At 46.6% G+C, this 23004-nt stretch overlaps 1 protein-coding gene across 3 annotated transcripts in view; it reads left to right on the top strand.

The window, feature by feature from the left end:
• Positions 1-23004, top strand: part of LOC144178473 (glycine receptor subunit alpha-2-like) — a 117218-nt gene that overhangs the window by 77512 nt on the left and 16702 nt on the right. For 2 of the 3 annotated variants that reach the window (XM_077706356.1, XM_077706354.1), the window contains exons 2-3: positions 10809-11053; positions 19653-19720. In XM_077706356.1, coding sequence (XP_077562482.1) covers positions 10809-11053; positions 19653-19720 — 313 coding nt within the window. The remainder of the gene's footprint in view (positions 1-10808; positions 11054-19652; positions 19721-23004) is intronic. The other variant, XM_077706355.1, reaches the window with a different exon arrangement.

Raw genomic sequence — 23004 nt, 5'->3', positions numbered from 1 at the left:
GGGAGCTGCTTGTGCACAGTGCTAATATAAGCTGGCGAGTCAATCTCGCGACCGAATATTATCGAATAAAACTCGCGAGTCATTCTAGGGACTCTTGCCGTAAACTACGTTGAGAATAAATTCGACAGCTGTTTTTATGGAAAGCGGTTTATGGGAAACTTTAAAACCACCCCTTTACACCTCGTTTCTGTACTTTGTAAACCACTTGCTGGATTAGTGCCGTTCCCAAATAAATTGATATTAATGCAGAAATAAAGTAATTGACCACTGAACACACAGCATAAAGTTATACACGGTATACACGTACCCTCTCGCTTTTACGAACGGCCTTAAGCTCTAGCCTTCGAATTTTTCCGTATGATGGAGTGTATTCTGATTATTGATTGACCTGCGCATCCCAAACTTTCGATCAACGTAGCGGAGCACTGAGCTTCAGGTAGAAGTGAGCCATAAATAAAGCAAAACGCAACCTCGGTGTTCTTACCTATGCTCCAGCCGGAGCTGTCCAGCTCACCTGCTTTCTGACCAATCAATGCCAGTCCCAATAAAATGGGGCAGGAATCGAGATTACGGAGTGAGGGAACGCGATCGACGCGAAGTCGGCTCGTGAACAAGAAAAAGGGGTGCTGCACGACAGCTGCTATGCCTCAGCCGTCCATTCCCGTTATGTCGGCGGTTAGGTAACGAGCATTGACAGCCACTACGGGGATGGATGTGGAACTAAGGGTCGCGAATCCTTTTTTGCTACGGTGTTGCTGTCCATTAGGGGCGCAGTGCAGCATAAGCGAATGCCTCTTGAAGCACGCTAACCATAGTTGCCTGTGAACTTCTGAAGGAACGGGAAAACAAAATTACGGGATTTAACGCGCCGAAGCTACACCAGGGCTCAGGGCTATGAGGTGCGCCGTAGTGGAGGGCCCGGGATTAATTTTGGCCACCTGGGGATGCAGTGGACACAACCAAGGTGATTATGATGATGACGATGATTGTGGTGGTGGTGGTGGTGGTGGTGGTGGTGGTGGTTATGGTGACAGTGATGGTAATGATAATGGTGATGGTGACGGTGGTGGTGGTGGTTATGGTGGTAATTGTAATGGTGGTAATGGTGATGTTGAGGGTGGTGATTATGGTGGTGGTGGTAGTGGTAGAAGTGGCAATGTTAATGGTGCTGATGGGGATGGTGGTAATTGTGATAGTGACGGTAATGATAATGGTGACGGTGGGGATGGTGTTGGTGGTGATGGTGGTAATGGTGATAGCGATAGTAATGATAATGGTGATGGTGGGAATAGTGATAGTGGTGATGGTAGCGATGATGGTGGTGGTGGTAATGGTAATAGTGATAGTGATGATAATGGTGATAGTGCTTGTGAAATCTCGACGCACGGGCATTTTCGCTTTTTGCCTCCATCTGGAAAGGGGTTGCTGAGACCAGGATCAAACCCGCGTCCTTGGGCTTAGCAGCGCAACGCCTTAGCCACTGAACCACAGCGGCGGGTGAAACTCAGGAACGGGGGTAATAGAAGCGCTGTTACCTAAGTTCTCCGAATGGCCAGTTACTAACTTGTATTCAATTGCACGTGATCTTTAGTGCCAGTAAGCGCAGACTCTAGCACTCACGCAACTATAGTCGGTTTGGTTACCCTGAAAGTGCGAGTTAGGTCTTTACAGGCGCTACAATCTCCGCACCGACTTTACCGAGTGTTTGCGCATGCGCTAGATGGCTCAAGGTGAGCGGCTAGCTTAAACCGAGTATGACCTTGGATGTCTGGGCAACGAAAGGAGCGGAAGGAACTATACGTACTATGCAGGTACTGCTTGGTAGGCACATATGTGGTAGACCGATCTACAAGTGTATTCCTGCCTATTTCATTTGCATTGCATTCAAAATTGCTTTAACCTTCCCTCAAAATCTTGGTCCAGATTTATTGTATACTATTTATGAGCGAGTTGAGTTATCTGAATTGTGTTAAACTACATTCATCTTGTTAAGGTTGCCGATATTTCTCCGGGAGCTGAGTGAATGTTTTCGTACATTCAAAAGCGTAAGCAGTGCTATGCAATATTTTAAAGCATTTTTTTGGATTACAACCAATGGGAAAAATGAGGCCCTTTTTTAAGCATGGCAGTCAAAGCAACTTGGCAGTGTGCTTAGGATCACGGAGGTGCCAGACTGCCGCAATCCAACGTCTTCTCGCACCCTTGGCAACCAAAGGCCTCTTCCCGGCGCTGGACTTAACCACGAGGTACAGGAGGAAGCCTTTTCGTTTGGCCGCCACCCAAACCAGACCGTGTCGGCCTAGAACACAACCCACGATCTTCTCGCCTGGCATCCGAACACTCTGCTATTAACTTCCGCCGCTACAGCCTTGCTTTTTTCATCTGCTTTGGTGACAAAGTAAAAGGCAGAAGACAGCTTCGTTTGTCACGCGCCCAACCAAAGGGACAACGCAAGCAAGGAGGGCGGAACAATGACGCTTCTTTCACTGCTACAGACAGTGGGATAATCTACCACTGCCGACGCAGCCGCCTCCACAACCCCCCCCCCCCCCCCCCGCCCCCCCTTCTTCACCCGTCCCTAAACGTTCCCGCCTCCGGCCTGTGAGCCAGACTCCGAACCGGAATTCTTGCGTCAACACCGGAGTTCGACACCATAACTCTCTCACTTAACGCCGCAACAATTGCTCCCCTTGGCAGGTTTCCTGCACCCTATATCTCGTGTGGGAGTAATATCCCGACATCCGACACGAGTCCCTTCCCTTTATTCGGAGCAGTAGGAGTGCCGCGAAAATTTTTGTCCGTCCGTCCGTCCATCCGTCCGTCAGTCTGTCCGTCCGTCAGTCTGTCTGTCTGTCTGTCTGTCTGTCTGTCCGTCCGTCCGTCCGTCCGTCTGTCTGTCTGCCCGTCCGTCCGTCCGTCGGTATGTATGTATGTATGTATGTATGTATGTATGTATGTATGTATGTATGTATGTATGTATGTATGTATGTATGTATGTATTTATGTATGTATGTGCGTATGTATGTATGTATGTATGTATGTATGTATGTATGTATGTATGTATGTATGTATGTATGTATGTATGTATGTGCATATGTATGTATGTATGTATGTATGTACGTATGTATGCCGATTCAACGGCCCGGCCAACAATATTGGCCGCGTTTCTGCTCGCTGTCCTGCAAATGACGTCGAAAGACGATAGTCTCCTGTAGCACTGTCACGTAAGCGCCCCTTCTCTCTCACCCCCGACCACGTCTCACGCTGCTCCCCTCTTGTATCGGTCCTCCCATGATGAACGCAATCGAGATTCGCTTAATTCAACTCAATTTTCCCGCCTTCGCCCAGCTGGCGTGCCCCCTGTTGGGACATGTGTTAGTTTCGTTTGGCGAACGAGTGGAGCTGGAGGCTTGAGCACAAGCTCTTTTTTTATTTTATTATTAAAATAGTGTTTTTAACGCGTTTCTTTAGCTATCGCAGGAATTACTACGTCAACCTATGTTTTTAACTAAAAGAACACTGCTATGTTTTAGTCATGTGTTTATGTTTTTCCTCAAAATATGCCTAATGTTTTCTTTTTGCTGAGCAATGTTGATAAGTATGAAGCATGCTACCGCGCTTGGTAGCTTGGAAGAGTTTTGCCTACATAAAAGTCTCGTTCTAAAATTTCTCATCTTTTAGCCGGACTGCTGATTCGAAAGGCAGACAGACAGACATAGAGATAGACGGAAAACTGCGTAAACCCACATACCCTCTTCTCGGACCGGAGAAATAAGAACGCGCCAAGCCAGACATTCCCCTGCGTAGACACCCCTCAGAGAAACAACCAGTCGTAAGATGTTCTTCACTCTCTGATATATTGCACTGCTATCAGTAGGTGTAGCCTCGACAGCGCTGGAGGAAGCGCATTTCATCATGTTTGCTGAATTGCCGTCCGCTGTCGAGAGCCCCATGGCAGCGCCATAACGCTGCCCAGCGCGTTGTCGCGGCGCAACGCGGTTATATTTGCATGGAGCAGTGTGGCGCCGAGCGTGGCAAATTGAATGAGCGTCGTTCGTGGCCGCCGTCCCTGAGCCGTGCCTGATTAGGGTTGGCCGAGCTTCTATTTCGTCCCTGACGCCTCCTCGGCGTCCTTTCTGCTCCCGATGCGCTGAGACGCCGCGCGAGCTCGGCCGCCCAGCAGCTTTCCGGATGCGTCGAGGCAATTAGCGCGGTGGACATTCGGGTGGATGTTGTTATCAGAAAAGTAAGATTACATCCCTCTGAAGCGTTTTTCAAGGAATGTAAAACATGGGTGGTCGCAATCACGTAAGGAGTACTAGCTGTACTTTAGTTAAAATTGACCACGTTTCGATAAAGCGATTCTGTATGGGCTTTCAAACCCTGGTGCCTCACCAGCTCCCCTTCTCTGTATGTCCAGAGGGGAACAACCGCGTTTCTGTCGTGTCACTTTCACGTTTCCTACAAAGGCATAACACACGTGCCCAGTTTAACAAAAAATCAAGGGTCATCTCCACTTACGTGAAACGTGGGGAGGGGCGAAGCATGTAGTGTATAAGTGTATTTTTTGCGCCTTGGCGTTTTTGCCAACGCAGATAAAACCGTTGGGGGTAGAGGTATACAGCTTTGCTGTAAAAGTCTCGTGTCGTTGAAGCACGAATCTCTCTAGCGCGAGGCGTAAACGAGTGTCCCGGTGTTTTAGCACCGTGACTACATGAGACGACGCTTAAGACGACGACAGGAGACGCCAACAGCCCCAGCCCCTAAGGGGCTTCGCCCTTAATGTCTGCATGCTTAATAATCTTAAGCAATATAAAACGCGATGCTGTTTGTTTCAAAGTAGGTGTAATAAAACGACAGTATTTTTTCCCCGAAATAATGCGTGGGGGCCCTCAGGTAAAAGAACCTTACGCAACAACCCTTGTAGAGCTTAGAATATTCGGGACCATTGGTAGCAACCAAACTGGGTGTGATATTGTGTCAACCTCGAAGAATAAGTACAGCCATTTTTCGCAGCTATTCGCTCTTTTCATCACATCAGCTCAATAGGCTTCAACAAATAGGGCTTCACCTCAAGAATATGCAAACATTATTACCCGACAAAAGCCCGAAGTACACACAATAGAGCTTTCAGCTAGCACATTTTCACTTACAACGCGCTCCTATTTAAATTCGAATGCGTCCCAGGTATCTTCTGCAGTGCGAAAAATTGGCATGCATGGACTTGTTCATTGACGCAAGTGAATACGGTAGAGCTGCTATATTATTCGCATTTACTTGGGACTTTGAATAGTTTCAGTGGTGTTCCGGATACATAAGCTGAATTCAGTTTCATAATTGTGACGCTTGCATAAAAAAGCGATGCCACGGAAGCCACATGAAGGTAAGAGATTTAAATGTTAGAATGTCGAGAAAAAAAATTGCGGGGTTGTTCACCGAAATTCTATACGCTTCGCAGATGTAAATTTGTAAACGTACTACGGAAGATTTGAAGGTTTTCAAAAGTGATAGTGAGACCTATAACGATGCTACTGTTGCATCGCCGCTACACCTACCTTGCTGAATGCAGAGCCGATCGTTTAAGTCGTCTTCGCTCAATAAAATGCTACGTTTTTTTCTTCTTCTTCTTCTTTCTGGGAAGACCGCTGAAGACCCTCTTGGGGACTGTTCCAGCACAAAACATTGTATCAATGCGGGTAGAGTCAACTTTTTCATTAACAGCTGGGCAAGTAATAAAAACGAGTTTACCAAGAAATATCAACCATCGAACCTAGCTTTCTACTGTTCACCACAGCCAGCAATAAATCGACCCCGTTCGGATAATTAGTCCCGGAATTTTTTAATTAACAGTACACGCCATTATCCACACCTATACGCTCTTGTCGATGAGAAGCCCGGGAAATCCCTAGTTGAGGAGGCATGCAACTTCCTAGAAATAACTCTTCCTCGGTTTTAAGAATTTCTTAGACCAAAGCAGTTTTTATTTTCACGTGCGGGGCCACAAATTTCTCAGGGACGTAACAAGTTTTTTTCAGTAAGAGCAGTTGGGTTACCGGAGCGATGACATTTTAGATCCATAATTATGTGAAACTGCCTCAGTTTCACATAAAACCCCAAAGTGCAATGGTCCACGTTCATAGCGGCTGCTTCTCGCTTCTTTAGAGCCACTGATGTTAGTGAAGCATATCTACACCCATAACACCCTTACTAACCGTAATAAATGTTGATTACTGCACTTCTAAATGCTGATAGACATCTTTAGAGCTTCCTTACTGGCGACTCCCGTTAACGCTATCATCGCTTGAAGTTTTTACTCAAGATTGCTACTAAATGAAAGGTGTTCAGTATGTGTCTCGCTCCTGAAATTGACCTTTAAACGACACCCTGACCGCACTGGAGTGGTTCAGAAAATTCCACTGACGCGGGAGTTTGAACGACAGCGGGTGACATCCCGACAAAAAAGTACGAACAGAAAAGTTAGAAAAAAAAAAAACACTTTAACAGATGCACATAAAGTTACGTGCAGTCATGAACAAATGAAATGCGAACCCAAAAATATGATTTAGAAACCACAAATAGCGCGTTTCCTTTCCGCTCAAGTCAAACTGACGCGTGGCTTAGGTACAAAAATGCGGTTGATCCTTCTTGAATAGGAATCGGTAAAACACGAAAGTGAAATGTGCCTTCACAGGAGCAGTTGAATGTTTATTGTGCATCCATATGAACTTGCACATCGCTATTTATATTTCGTCGGTATGGCACTTTTAGACGCATCAACATTACAGACACTAGATTACACGTGCCGGAGCACTGCGCAAATCTGATTGAAAGCCCAGGCGCTCGCAAACCATGCGAACGAAACCGAACGGATGGTCAGCGAATCGTTTGGTGAAGCCACGGTCCGCTACAGCGATAGGAGCATGATTTGCGGGTCCGCAGCAGTCTTGTGGGTGTGCTTGGTGAGCGACGTCCTGCTGGAACGCGGCGGCGGCGTTCCACAAGCTGAGCGGCGTTCCACATAGGCGGCGGGCGGATAAACACAGCAACTTCCGCTGCTATACGCTGCCCTATCGAGGCGCCAACTATGGACGCTTATTCGCGTCATGACGCACTACTTCGCTTCACCTCTCCTAGACGGCAGCACCATCTGAATGAAGATGTTAGAGGGAAGGACATAGGGCGCGTTCGTGCAGCTCTCCGGGCATGACTTCATGGCTCAGTTGGCAGAGCGTTGTACACCTCCCGTTGCGAGCAGACTGATCGTGGGCTCGAATACTAGCGCCGCCACGCCAATGGAACTTTTTCTGGTGATGTCATTTCCCTGACGGATATGACGTCGGTAAGGTTTGTGTACCCCGGCATAAAACACTTTCGTGTAAAACAAAGTTGGGAATTGTGGCTTTCCAAATATACCAATAGCGCACCATTATTGGACATCAACGAACAGTATATTCTTTTTTCAATTTTGCGTGTTTCGGTTCATATTTTCATGTTGGAATTTAATTCGTCCATGACTGTATATTAAGGCGTACTAGATGGTAAGAGATACCATTTCGGTTTCACTTCTTATTTTTCACGGGAACCCTTTCAGTGTCTTCTTCTCCTTTTTGCGTGCTTCACTTTCAGTATTTCTTTTTCTGGAAGTTTACAAACGACACTCCTTCAACTTTTGCCCTCTCCAGCGCTATTCTGGTGCGACAAGTCAACGCTTCTTCGCATCATCGAGCCGACGGAACGCAGCTGCTGACTGTGCTACCGTTAAATAACCGTATTAAGCTTAACCACCTTTTACAGCAAGCGGTTGTAAAAGGACGAATGAATCCATGGGGCGTGAAAGTAGATATGAACATAACGGCGCCTCAAAAATGTCACAAGTTGACATTAGAAGGTGCATGAAAGGATGGGAGTCTATCCGAAAGTAAATACTCCACCGGCGTATGACCCGACCCGAGAATAATTTTCCTCGCTACAATTACAGAAAATGTAAAACAAAACCTCGTGGCTGGTACACAGGTCGCGATTAAACGGCAATGTTTGCTTTAAAGGGCGATGTGGAAAAGAATAAAAATGAACTACTCGCGAAAAGGAAGGAATGCCGAACGAAGGCATTCTGCTGGATCGCTCGCACTTCAGCCTCGGTTCCTGAATTTCTAACGCTTTGAATGGCTTATTAGGCACAAAAACGTGGTAGGAACTCCTTTAAGCCTTCATCTGCTGCAGTGTGTCATTAAGCCAAATACCCAAACTTTAAACCAGGCTGACGAGCGCACACGTTAAATTCGCACTTCCAGGGGGCTTATTTCGCGGACCATTGAAACTTGGGTCAAGACTTCCAAAAACAGGTCGTAAAAACATCGAGGAAACAATTTAAACAACTGTAGATAAAGAACACGAATATATGGAATTACGCCCGCCGTGGGCTTACTTCGCGCTTTTTTAAGCTGACCATTTCCATCCCGGAAATGCGCGAGCCCGTCGAAAGAAGTGGACGGCCACCAGATGTCTAACATTCATTCTACTACCGTTCATTATGTGGCGAATTTTTCTATTTCTCTCTCTTTTCTTGCTCTTTATAACTTAATTTGCTGTGCCTAGATTGAAGTTGTAATGGGCCACAAAATGAACGACTTGGAAGCATGCGCTCGGTGTGTGCTTGATGTGTGTCCAGCTTTCCTGGATTTCCTGTAACTGCGAATGAAGCGGCGAAGTTGTTGAATAATGCCAGATAAAAACCGCGGTAATTACGGCTGTAATAGATGCGTACAACGGCGTAGAATGTCTTTCAGACAAAATAAGAGTCGTTAGGGCGCACGCAAATGCGTTTAAATTGAACGAATTCACGAATGACCCAGGTTTGCGGAACGCTTTTTGTGACACGGCTCCTGGTCATTTCGGGATGAAGCAATCTTATCTCACGTGTTCGTTTTTCGGCGCGCAAGCGAACCTTATTGGCCACTCGGCTGCTTATAGCTCGAAGCGCTGGCATAACTTACCTAGGCGCCAGACAGCAGATAGTCAGCATACGTACTTCATTCAAGATTTTATACATCCCGTATTATTTGTTCGGCTAATTTCCAGATGCAGTTTCCACGCCCCAGCTCACCAAAAGCATGCATTTTTCAAAATTCCTTTTTGTCGACGTACGCGTGAAGTTTGTTAGAGTACACACCTGGGTGGTTATTTGGGCAATTCTGTGGGTAAAGGAAACGAAGTACGAACAAATTCAAATTCACGTTTAGTTTTTAACGTTTCAAAATGTAGGTCAGCGGTAGAGGTCAGCAACAGCAGCAGGTGTGCCTTGAGAGAAACAGAGCCTTGTCCACGCCTGCGCTTTAGCCTTAAGATGTGAAAATGCATCTTAACCCCACAGTGGTACCGTAACTTGCTGGATTTTACACGCTTCTCCCTTTTTAAATATTTTGGTGTTTTTATTTAGTATTTCTGCCATAAACATGTCAAAGTGTGGTCATCTGCAGTGAATTGGGCATGGCTGAATTGAGTGCACGTGGTCAATTCGCTTAGTTTCTATGAAACTGAGCAGCTCACTCCCTAAAAATTGGGCTCACTACTTCTTCGGGCGCGGAATCCCGTACAGCACTCAGAACTTCCAGAAATGTGCTACCGAGGCCCTGTGCAGTGCGCGACGCCTCCTGTGGGAATGTTCGGCCCTCGGTGTTTCTAGAGAACGCTGCCTGAAGACACTTGGGCCACTACGACTGGCAGACTACGACCTTTGGGTTAATCCACTTGGAGCCCGACCTCACAGGAAGCACATGCTGGACACTCTGCTGATTTTAATCAGAGAAGCCAGTATTGAGGGCTGCGTCTAGACGCCTTTCTTTCCCTGTTCTCCCCACTCCTTACTTATTATCCCATTTCCGACTCTTGACCGAGGCCTCGGGTCATGTCAAAGAGGTTTCGTTTCTCTCTCTCTCTCGCTCTCTGTCTCTGTCTCTTCTCTCTCTCTCTCTCTCTCTCTCTCTCTATATATATATATATATATATATATATATATATCTGCAGTCATCTGCAGTGGTCATCTGCAGTGAATTGGGCATGGCTGAATTGAGTGCACGTGGTCAATTTGCTTAGTTTCTATGAAACTGAGCAGCTCACTCCCTAAAAATTGGGCTCACTACTTCTTCGGGCGCGGAATCCCGTACAGCACTAAGAACTTCCAGAAATGTGCTACCGAGGCCCTGTGCAGTGCGCGACGCCTCCTGTGGGAATGTTCGGCCCTCGGTGTTTCTAGAGAACGCTGCCTGAAGACACTTGGGCCACTACGACTGGCAGACTACGACCTTTGGGTTAATCCACTTGGAGCCCGACCTCACAGGAAGCACATGCTGGACACTCTGCTGATTTTAATCAGAGAAGCCAGTATTGAGGGCTGCGTCTAGACGCCTTTCTTTCCCTGTTCTCCCCACTCCTTACTTATTATCCCATTTCCGACTCGACCGAGGCCTCGGGTCATGTCAAAGAGGTTTCGTTTCTCTCTCTCTCTCGCTCTCTGTCTCTGTCTCTTCTCTCTCTCTCTCTCTCTCTCTCTATATATATATATATATATATATATATATATATATATCAATCAATCAATCAATCAATCTGCTTATTTGACATCCACACACTTACAGTGTGTGGATAAACGTGTATTATAATTCATTCTAAATATGAAAACACGCTGCCATCGATAGAACAGCCTGAGATTATAACACAGTGTTTTTCTGTTGTGGTGATACGCCGCCGTTAGGGTTGGAAGAACAGAACGTTTCCTAATAGGCTCGCTCGTACTTCTTTGGATATTACAGCAGTAGCAGTAGCGGCAGCAGCATCAGTGGCATCAGCGACAGCAGTGTCAGCCTGGATGGCGCGACCTCAGGCGGCGACTTTCCCCTGAGCAGCGTGGAGCCGGAGGAGTCTTCCTCCGTGACGAGCAACGCGCCGGCGACATCGGCCGATGGCGGCGGCCAGGTGGGGCCCACGCCCCGGCTCGCCTTCCTCGACAAGATGCTCGAGCAGTACGACAAGAGGGCATGGCCCACCTACGGCATGGGTGAGCAGCAGCTGTACAGCTACCCCTGCAGCGCATGGTGTGTTGAGTACATAAGCTACCACCTACCGAGGGTGGTGTACCAAAGAAAGAAGTCTTAACAATAAAAGCGGCTTTGTTGCGTTTCTGCTCCCGATGGGCTGAAAGAGGAGACGAACAAAATGCGAGGCAACTGTTTTTCCGAACTGGTTCCTTGTTAAGTTTAAGCGCTCGTTTATAAAAGTGAAAACAATAACCACTCTGAGTGAGAAAATTGCGCACATTATAACTACAACCTGCGCATTCTCTTCTTTTTGGTGTATTTCTGTACGCCCAGTCACGAAGAAGTAGAGAGACAGAATACGTACAAGAAAGTGACAACGCAAATAAAATTCTGATGAGAGAACGAAAGTAGTGGAAATATTTCATGAGGATGGTGTACTGTCATTAGGCCAAGAAAACTACCAACGCAGGACTAACTGGGCAGGCGCGGTTCCAACAGTAGTTAAGGGAAAGACGGGACAGACGTTTGAAAAGTTGAAGAGATGGAAAGCGGAAGGAGAGTACTGACTAACTGTTACTCTGCTAAAGGACGAAGGAGATATTGCACCAGGAGAACCTGCAAATTTATTTCCAGTGTACCTTAGTACTTCCAGGGTATCACTCGTTTAGAAAAACATCAACTATGTTCTAACCAACAAGAACGGTGGTGTTAAAGAGCTTGACATTTGCAGACCTATCAGCCTACTTGTTTGTTGTATACAATTTGTCTTCCAAGGTAATAGTTAGCGGCGTAAACTACATTACATTTTTTAGCCGAAATAAAAGACAGGATTTTGTCAAAATTGCTAGACAGAATCGCATTCTTACGATGAGGCGTAACCAGAGAAATTGGAACATGTGCGATTACCGGACTGGAAAAAAAAATGTGAGTGCAACCCATTGTTCGAGGAAACTTCAGTTCTGGCAAAATAATTCAACAAGACTACATACGAAATCTGGGGAGTCTTTCACATATCAGCACAGCAGACCGAATGCGTGAGCTCATGCTCAATCGTGTTGGCTCCGCCTGAAATAAAATTCTCAAAAGCAACTCACAGCAAGATGGCTGGGGAACAAAAAGCGTCAGGCGCAAATCACACTGCAGCTCATATGTATAAACAAAAATAAAGATCCATTCACCATATTACGACGTTTAGCGCCTGTGTGCATCAAAAAAAATGTGTCTTTTGATTTCTCCCCTTTCCAATTGTATCTTGTAACCCTTTCTACGTGTTTCGATGTTTCGATGTCCAAGCAGATATCGAAGTTCTAATTAATCAGTTGTTTGTTTGCGCTCGTGCTGTCCACGTCGTTCGTTTGTCTTCTTTAAAAAGTGTGTCCCTAGTAGCCTCAAGCGCAGTCGGTAACATGCAAAACCGACTCGCCCAATTTCTTACCTTACTGGCGTTCAAGAACACTTTGACACACCCAAACTTTCGCTGTTCTTATAGTCGCGGGAAACTTGCGTTGGTGCGAATCTTAGTTTTCGCTTACAGCATACCCTTGTGGCTGTGCCAGATGACGTATAGCTAATTTACCGTGGACAGGAGAGCATAGCACAGTTTCTGGGAACCGTCGCCCGGCGGCTTCCATTTCAGCGTGACGCCAAATCATCGTATATATCAGTAATCCCACCAAGCATAGAGAGCCGAGCTTTGGTTTGCATAGCTTAGAATTAACGTCGTTGCGGGTATCTGCGGCATCCGCATTTACTCACCCAACCAGTTCGTATCTATAATTGCAAGGCTATCTCCATCGCTTACCATATGTATTAAACCCGCTAATGTTCCGACAATAACGCGCAAGGCTCAAAAAGTGAAGCTTTCTAAATATCACATAGATTCTCGAGACCCTGATTTTTTTCATTGAACTTTTGACAATTTGAAATTGCCAGGGTTAAAAGCACCGCCTATGGAATTGTTTTAACGATGAACGTATTAAGTACGAGTGATAAGAAAACTTACCGAGTTATATAAAAGAAGATCGGAAGAAAAGTTAATTATGTCGTCCCCCCATTTGCTGCACGTGTTTAAATGACGGGACAAATTCAAGTAAGGCGGGTTATCTGTATTCGTTATTCAACAGCTGGAAAGCTTATGGACGGGCTGCTTCCGAAGCACTTCGCCCATAAGCCTTCCGCCCATAATAAATTCGAGCACGGCATGCTCGTACTTACCGTAACGCGGTATAGCGGCTGAGTAGAATGAATGCCGCGCTTCCTTTTTTAATTAGGGCACCAATGAGCTTGTGGGCTGTACGACAAAATTTCGTGATTTTCCAGCTTCAAAGGCATACGAAGGTGCGAGCGAATGGCGTTCTAAACTACCGCTTCTTCGCATTTATAAGGTGGTGGGAAATCCCCCTCAAATAACCTGCTTCTTTCGAGTGGCTAAGGCGCCTTAAGCACCCGAGGAAGGCTTACGTCCAGACGCCAGACAACTTGCGGGCGAAGAACGAAATTCTCATGAATCTATACCTTCGAGCCTTTCCTGCAGAGATTTTTCTGAGAAAACACCGCCAGGGAATCCAGTAATTCGAGCAGTTTCGTATACAGGAGCAAAGAGAAGAAAGCTCTCGCTGCGTAAGCCATTACGTCTAACTCATTTATAACGTCATCGTTGTCATCGTTGGTTCCTATGTTTAAGTATACTGGGCCTCTGCTGTTTAATCTTTATTTGAACGACATTGTAAATATTAGTGACACAGCTACACTTGTTATTTATGCAGACGACACTAGTATGTTTTTTTCTGGCGATAATATTGATGAACTTATCTGTACATGCAATCTCACGATGGAGGCGCTGCACAAATGGTCTGATGCAAACTACATGCGAATTAACGAAAATAAAACAAAAGCAGTTATATTTCGTCCTAAAAACAAACCGGTTCCCTCTCATTCTCCCATTAAACTAAATTCGCGAAATTTACAGTTTGTGGATAGCTTCAAATGCCTAGGTGTCGTGTTTTCCGCAAACATGTCGTGGGATAATCATGTTGATCATGTTATAAATAAGTTGGCTCGAATCACTGGTGTCGTTGGTCGTTTAAGGTACATTCTCCCAAAATCTGTGAAATTGCTTCTGTACAATTCTCTTTTTTATTCTAATTTAAATTATTGTCAACTTGTCTGGGGTACCGCAAAGTATTCCTCTTTACATAAAGTTTATTTACTACAAAAAAAATTTCTTCGTCACGTTTATAACAAAGGTTATAGGGAGCCAACCAGAGACCTCTTTCTTAAAAGTGGTGTAATCAAAATCTTCAACTTGTACAATTATCGTTTGAGTAACCGATTCAAAATAGAAACCAAGATAAACATAAACTACATGCGTAATTTGGCCCGGTTGCAACAGAAAGAAATCAGTTACCCTTTCAGGAATAAGGAAACTTGGGCGGTCCCTACATCCCGTTTAAACACTGGGAAAGAGCGCATACAGTGTACCCTGCCTTCTCTTTTAAATGTATTTCAGTGCGCCGATTTTGATATCTATAAATGTTCTAAACGTCAATTACGTGTCATGTGTACTAAACTGCGTTAACCTTTCTATGTCTCTCATTTGCTTTCTTGTTTAACTGTTCTTTTTATACCTGTTGAAAATGACGGGTTTTAGCTTTTATTGTTACTTTTTTTCGGTTGCCTGTATAACTGTGTGTTTTCTTTTGTCGCGATGCTGCTGTCTGAGAAAAAAGGGGGCTGCGGCCTCGTCAAGCTGTCTATGACAGCTTTTTTCCGCGGTTCCTTTTTCTGTATCTGTGTTTATGTATCCATATCTGTGTTTATGAAACAGAAATAAAGTTTCATCATTATTATTATTATTATAAAGTCTCCTGCTCAGCACCGTGTTTTAATTTTAAACTGAAGCCCCGGGAGCTTTCCCACCAGCGTTTTAGCCGTAATCTCACTTTAATACTCGCTGCGTGAGTAGATGAATAAACTTTATTGGAGACCAGGTGCTGATGTTAGGGCACCCGCCCGGTGGGAGGCTTCCTTAGTCCGGGATGCCTTGGGCTGTGCTGGCCATCCGTGCCCTCTCCACCAATCGTCGCTGGTGTGGAAGGTCGGAGCTGGTCAGCAGCTCCACCCACTGCTCATAAGTAGGGTTGGGGTTAGGGGTGAGGGAAGGGGATTGCTGGCACTCCCATACAATGTGGTACAGGGTGCCTGGGTGGGGGCAGGAGTTGCATGTGGCAGGGTATTGGGTGGGATACATGGCATGTAGCAGGGTGTTATGTGGGTAGGAGTTTGTCTGTAGGCGCCGGAAGGTAGTAGCTTCATCGCGAGAGAGGTTCGGGTGGGGGAATGGGTATTTGCGACGCTCGTTCCTGTAGTGGGCGAGTATTTCGGCGTATGTTTGCAGCGGGGTGGGCTTAACTGTTGCTTCCGATGGGGGTTCGTGGCCCTCGTGGGAAACGGCCCGGTGTGAGTGAGCGCGGGCAGCGGCGTGTGCCGCTTCGTTACCCCCGAGGGATTCGTGACCTGGAGTCCAAATTATTTGCAGTTCTGGGAGTAGTTTTGCTTTTTGCAGAATTTTCAAGGCGGGTTGTGATATGCGTCCTTTTAGGTAGTTCCTGCAAGCGGCTTGGCAGTCAGTAACAATGGTTAAAAAGTCTTGGCCTGTTGTGGCGGCAAGGGCAATGGCAACCTCTTCAGCTGTTTCGGTGGAGTTGGTGAAAACAGACACTGCAGCGAGCTCAGTAGCACAGAAAAATAAACGAACCCGTTTTCAGGCCTTGGTATGCTTCGGAGCGGGACTTCGGAGCGAGGAGTGGGACTACATCGTTTCATCCCAATTTCATCACCAGCGTCTTTTTTACGCTACTGCTTGGTTACACTCTCAGCTCTGCGCAGTATGACGTTTATCCTGATCCTTGTTTACGTGACGTGAGGAATGGGCGGTGGAATCATGAGCCCATGCATGAGTGCCGCTTCAATCTGGAGAGGAATGAAAACTTGGATATCACAAGAGACAGGGGCGATCAAGATCATAAAAAAAAGCCGTTCCACTCAATGCGAAAGCGCCGGAAGGGCAGAGCAGTGATTCGCCATAATGGGCTGTGGCGCCGTTATCCGCTCACTCTTACCACCCATCACACTCTTCGCCAACCTGTCTCACTCCTCTACCGTTGAATTCAACGGAGGTTTACCCAACGCATTTCAAATTTCCCGCCTTCGCAGTGCTCGCGCGTCACCTGCCTGAAACTGCGCCAGTGGGAGTTGTTTGTTTGTTTGTTTGTGCGTGCGTGCGTGTGCGTGTGCGTGTGCGTGTGTGCGTGTGCGTGCGTGCGTGAGTGCGTGCGTGTGCGTGCGTGCGTGTGCGTGCGTGCGCGCGCTTTCTTTTCCTCCCGCATGTGCCGGCGTTGCGCTTTTTCGCTTACTATTGTAAAAACCTGCCCAACAACCGTTCCTAACTAAATGAACGCGGGCACTGCCGGTTAATTACGTATATTTTGCCTCAAATGTACCTGCAGTTTTGTTCGCGCTAAACAACGGGGAGATGTATGACGAGCGCCAGCGATTCACTAGTTTCGAACGCTTATGACTATATAAACCGCTTGGCTTTCGAAGTTTCCGGGTTACGCCGCGACGACAGCCGCTACGACAGAACGCCGTGTGACATCTACTTAGGCCCAGCGAGCGAGCTACGAAGACAAGGCGAGCCCCTAGAAGGCTCTGCACTTAGAACATGATCACAAGGGACACTATCATTTAATCATAAGCGGAATGAGGAGACCGCGCCCCAAATCAAGGACTCTGGTACTTCTACGCACCTCGGCAGCGGCCGGAAGATAATCATGATCCAACTTTCCATAAAGGACGGCGGTCACTATTATCACTCCACCACGCGCTGGAAACCGAAATGAAAGGTGCTCTTGATAGAGCTGACTTGTAACCCTACTTTTCAACAACGTAAGGTGTATATGAAGAGCTTGATACTTGTCCCACTATAGTTATCCGCCACGGAGACGCGAACGCAAGCGCAGACGCAGAGGCACACACTGTCTTGTTTACAATACTCTTTGAATGCCATCGGTATTTTAATAAAAAATCGCGTTCATTGTTTACACGCCTATAAAGCGTAGCAGTAAAAAACTCGGGAGTGGGGCTAATTTATACCGTCTGGCGTTCTGGGATGCGCAGAATACATCCTGTGCAAACGTAACTTGCACATCGTCTGCGAAATGTAGCATCGTCTGCAAACGTAGAACGAGGAAGTAGCGCAGATTTAAGTACGTAACGCAATTATTCTCGCACTAACGATGCATCTGGTAAAAACGATCCGACTGCATTCTACACGCCGAGTTCTGCGTCATTCTTTGCTCATTAGTGGTTAAAACTGTGCAGGCGTGCGTAAGCAGGTTACGTACATCGTGGATACACACGTCGTTATAGTTACGTACAACTGAGTAGGAAATAGTTAAAGGTGAGCATGCATAATACGAGACAATTGTTGCCTCTGTGTTCAGTCAACGAATCGGCCGGAGTCGGTGCGTGGGGTCAGATACAGAGCATCGCATTTATCGTTAATGAATAAACCACTCGGCGTGCTGCGGTGTTTTCGGCGTCCGCCTTGCAGGTACAAGAGTCATTTGCCGAGTCGGTGATTTACCGAACACCACGCGATGGGGAAGCGACGTGCGTGCCGCCATAGTCGAAGCAATTAGGCTCGCACGACTCGACAAGATAAACGCTGCAGGCTTGTGCCAGAAGCGCCACTGTGTCTCGACCATTATGAATGTTGGTTGACGGTGTCCGCTTTTTTGTGTCTTTTACGGAGAGGCTGTGTACCGCTACCCACCGACTGCCCAATCGTATTCGGCGCCTGTGAATCAAAGCGCTTTGAGGCAAAGCCAACTTTCTCGCCAGTTCTCCGTAGCTTTAAAGGGACCCTGCAACACTTTTGATAAGCACTTTAATTCTTTCCTTCGCGTCTGGAAGCACTGGGAACGCTGCAGTTATCACAATCACGGAGCGGCACTGCGTGATTTGCTCGTCGCACCAGATACGCCTTCCGTTTCTGCTTAGTTTTTGTGGCTTTATTTTTAAACTTGCTATCGAAAAGCGTTCATTGCTGCAACTGAAGGAAAACCGGCCCACAGCCGCTACATGGCCTCAGTGGCGTACGGGCCGTCGAGGAACGTCAATATCAGAAAGAGAGAAAAATCTTTTGAGCGAGTTTACAAGTTATCTTATGTCCATAGAGCAGTACTTTTTGGCTGAGGTACTTTGCGACCCCCTAATCTAAGTCCTTGGTGTGTTGGGTGACTACGCTCTGCAAGCATTTAAGATTTCAAAAAAATTGAAAAAGTCTTGCAGGGTCCCTTTAAATTGTAAATATCTTTAAAGAATCGTAGCGCAATTTCCCGCTCGAACTATTGCACCATTACACATAGGTTCATTTCCTCGTCGTATTTAGTTAGTTAACCATGGAGTTGTAAATAAATCAGAATTCCCGCCTGCTGTCAGTGCAGGGGGTCCTACGGGAAGAGTACGGTTACAAAAAAATGGCTGTAACTCGCATTTTTTCGGCCCTTTCGCCAAGCAAATTATGTGGCATTGGAACGTTCAAAGGACTAGATAAGCGTGGGCAGTTTTATCTTAGTACAAGTCATAGATAACTATCAGTCGTACTTTTAATAAAAAATAACGTGGCGCTGGCGCTTCCAAGCCATTCCAGAAGCGTCCCAAAGCCTTCGTGAAACGCACATTCCCATGTTTGTTTGCTAGGATAAAACTTTCATTAAAACATCGTTAAAGTTTTATTAGGCTAATTAACTGAGAAGTTTGGTAAATCGAACATTACAAAGAAGCGTGTTTCGTGTCGTGCACTCGTTTTGCTGCGCTATCCAACCACGTTGACGCTGTGGATTTGGGAGTTTTTTGTTGTTGTTGTTGTTGTTGTTGTTGTTGTTGTTGTTGTTGTTGTTGTTTTACGTATCAGTCATGGCTGCACTCAGAACGACCATTTTCTTGCAGTTGATGGTAAGGGACGTAGGAGGCGAAAGATAGATGAAAAGTAAAAATTTTCCACAAGAAAGCGGGAATGTTTTCTGATGAACGTAACTTATTTTGCGGAACCCGGCAGTGACTAGAATACTAAATACCTAGAGCAGGGTGGAGAAAAAAAGCTTTCATGAAATATTTTGTTTGTTACTACTTTTTAATACTCACGCAGTAACCTGTGGTAGTGACTGTGCATGAAACTGCCTATGTTGTATTTAAATTTTGTAATTTTTTTAAATGCAAAGAATAAAATAGAACGATTGTATACAGAATTGCCGTAGTTGCGCAAGCAAGCCTCATAACATTTACGAGGTATTTACTGCGAACTTTTAAGAGATTTCACAGGCGTGTCTGTTCGTAAAGAGAGCAGTGTGCATCAACTGAATCAAACAGTTCAGTAGTAGGTCGTTGCTTGGTGCGCGCGACGGCACCTCACATATAGTTCTTCGTGAAAAAGAAATACTTTTTTTGTCGTTGGTTCCGTCATGCTGGGACAATTTTATCCTCTGTAGTTTCAAATTGTCCCCCCACTGTTAATATGTCTGTTAACTAACATACCTCTTTGCCTTTTTCTTTCAGGACATCCTACGTACGTCAAGGTTAACATCTACGTGAACAGCATAGGTCCTGTGAACGCAAACAGCATGGTAAGACGCTCGCCGGTGGCCCACACTACTTATTATCGGAGCATCCGCGCGGTCTGTTAGTCTGTGTGGTCAAACTTCTAAAGAAGGCGTAATCACTCGCCGTTTCAACAATAACGCTACAAGCCTATAAACTCTAATTCGCCCGTTCTCGTCCTCTTGCTTTCACGTACTAAAGTTATTCACCCTCATGCGTAGGCACAGTCCCTTTCATTCATGCTTGCGTCTTTTACATTACCTTGTAGTTGTACTCGTGATGCAATTGTAAATTAAACCCAATGCCCCCGAAACGTTTTAGATCGAAGGCTACATCACTCGCGGTGCAAATCCAGAAAACGCCTCGTTCCGTCCATCTGACCTTCAAGCTGCGCCACGATCGAGCCAGCGTCCCGTATAGGTTGCGAAGCGAACGCGTCTAATCGCTGGTTCGTTCCAACGATGGAGTGGAAAGAGGGATATGGCGGCTGACATTTACTTAGGTTCTTGTTTTAATTCATTCGGAAACCGTAATAAAACAAGAAAACAGGGGGGTGAGAGGAAAGAGTAAGGGCGCGCGCCACTTGAAAATTTGCGCGATCACTGCGCGCTCTCGGTGCTAAAACCGATCTGTCAACTTCGGCTTCACGACGCACTAGCGCAGGTCACTGCGCATTGGCGCCGACGGCGCCGAGCAGTGTTGGTGTATTCCCTGTTATGCAGTTGTAGACGCGGTGGTTGCTGTTAGAAAAGCAGCTTTCCAACCACCGTTCCCCAGAATGGAGTTATTGCTCGACAAACTCGGTTTAACCGCGTTCAGCCACGGCATTTTTTTTTTTTCAATTGATAGTTTAATGAATTGCCCCGGCAGAAGACTTACCTGGCTCACTTATGAATGTTGCGCCTCAAGGTCAGGGCAGGAGGTGCGTGAATGATGCGCTCTTCGCTTTCCTCGTGGTGGTGCTGCGCTGGCCAAGGCATTGCCTAGCAGCGCTGTTTCTTTCTTGTGTTCTATTAACGCGACACATGCAGTATGGGGCGCTTCGCAGTCGCGTTAATTTAGTAGCTGGCTTCTGAGTCGTCTCCACCTCCGACTATTTTTCTCAACGGGCCATATAAATTTTTCGCATTAACCACCCTCAGCTAGCTAACCCAGCTTGTTTAAAAATAAGCAAACGGATAAATTCAAACTCGACTCAGTGCACTTCTTAATCTGCGGAGCAGTGCGACACGAGTTCGAAATAAAGCGCAGTGCTGAAGCACGAAATGTGCGTACGGTACGTGTGCGTTTCGCACTACATTTTTTATCTCCTAAACGGTCACACAGTGGCACCGTGCACTAAAATTGAAAAAAAAAAAAAAAACTAAAATTTTGAAATTTTTGGTGTAAGGCTCACAGACGTTTCTGGGCAAGTACCTGTAGTATAAAATCGAGTCCGGGACTTTTTGTAAAAAAGAAAAAAAAAAACAGGTCGTTGTTTACACTCGCTAGTACGAAAACCGTTCTTATATGGTTTCCAACAAGAGAGCCATCTTTACGGCGTGGAAGTTGAATTCGAGGAGCGGTCGCATCTCTGGGAACACGAAACGGTGTGCAATCGCAGTGCGGAAACAGAATGCGCTCCGACTTCCGATGGAGCGTGTCCCGCCAACCACAGCCGATCTGAAGGGCCTGCACGTCTATGGGAGAGTCGTCTCCGCTTCTTTTTCGCTCTTCCCCTGCTCAGACGAGACGTGCGTGAAATCTCGCCGCACGGACGCCAAAGCGCTGCGTAACGGGGTTGCGTGCCAGCATCGCGCCAGTAAAGCCAGCGACCGGTTGGGCGAACTCCGCAGGCAGCGCACTGGTTGGTTCGAACGTATGCCCTGCGAACAAGCTAGGAACAAACTGCCGGCCGTCTGAAGGCGTACGTGTCGCGCCCTATCGACGCCTTTGGAAGAGCCGTTTTCGGAGATGGGTCTCTCCCCGAGGTAGTTTACGAAGTGGAAAGTTTCTTCGCGCCCAAGAACCTCGTTGCTTGCAATTTGAGCGCGTCTACGGGCGTGGCGAATTTCGACAAAGAGGTCGGTTCACGTAAGAGAAGCTCGACAGATAGCGCTGTTTAACGCGAACAGAGTTAACACTACCATCAGGCCGACCTTTCTGTGTTTTTTTTTTTCATTTCAATAAATTCTTTTCTTTAGTATAAGCCTGGCTGGCTAGATAGCTAAGAGATAGCTGAAACGTATGATTAAAATCACATTCATCCATTCAGTCATTCATTCATTCACTCATTCATTTTCCTGTACACGAGTGCGAACTCCCACAAATTTCATGTATTAGTTACAATACAAGCTGCGTCCCGCCCCCCTATTACTCCGCTCCTTTTTTCACGCAGAGTTCACTGGCTCTTTAGCGACTTGGCTTTCGGAGAAGAAAGTACGATCTTGCAACGCCACTACTTCGACCCGCCGCGGTGGCTGAGTGGCTAAGGCGCTGCGCTGCTGAGCACGAGGTCGCGGGTTCGATTCCCGGCCGCAGCGGCCGCTTTTCTGATGAAGGCGAAAAGCAAAAACGCCCGTGTGTACGATGTTTCGGCGCACGCTAAAGGTCCCCAGGGGGTGAAAATTAATCCGGAGCCCTCCACTACGGCACGCCTCATCGCCTGCGTCACGTCGGCGCGTTAAACCCTACAATCAATCAATCGACGCCACTACTTCGTATTCCAAAACAGACCTGCAAGGCTTATCAATGTAACGCGATTCAAGTCACATTTGTTGAAAAACTTGCTGGATCAGGCATTGTGTACTCGCAAGAACTGTACGTCTGCTCAATCGTCTCCCTCGTAGTGACTGTTGTTTTTGTCTTTTTAATGCGTAGCATTTTCTGCTAGTCACCCAGAGTTTTGGGGGTTCGGACCAGATTTTCGTCGATGCCTTTCGCGCTGCGAAAAACCAATAGCGCTCACAGTGTGCCTTCCCTAATATCGGCCTCGTTTTTCCGCATAAATAGCCGTAATCCGGTTGCCAGGAACTGACCCCACACTAGATAGCGCGGCTCAACAGGAACCAAAGGTGTGGCTGTGAACAAATAAACCTAATAGCAATTACAGTAGACAAACACGGTCGGGCGTGTTGCGGAACGGCACTGCCATCAGTCCCGTTTTTGTAACGAGGAAAGTAGAACCTCCGCTCACGGTCGAGGATTCTGCGACTTCGACCAAACAGCGCGCAAAGCTTTTGTTTGGGTGGACGGCCACTATGGCAGACAGTTTTTAAATGGGCCATGAAGGCAAAACACAACTTTGAGCAATTGGAAAAACTAGCCTTTT

This window comes from Haemaphysalis longicornis, unplaced genomic scaffold (genome assembly GCF_048455015.1).
Source record: "Haemaphysalis longicornis isolate Haplotype H1 unplaced genomic scaffold, Haemaphysalis longicornis Haplotype H1 scaffold_4, whole genome shotgun sequence".
NCBI classification, from domain to species: domain Eukaryota; kingdom Metazoa; phylum Arthropoda; class Arachnida; order Ixodida; family Ixodidae; genus Haemaphysalis; species Haemaphysalis longicornis.
Note: the sequence above shows the minus strand (reverse complement) of the source record. Positions and strands in the feature narration are given on the sequence as shown.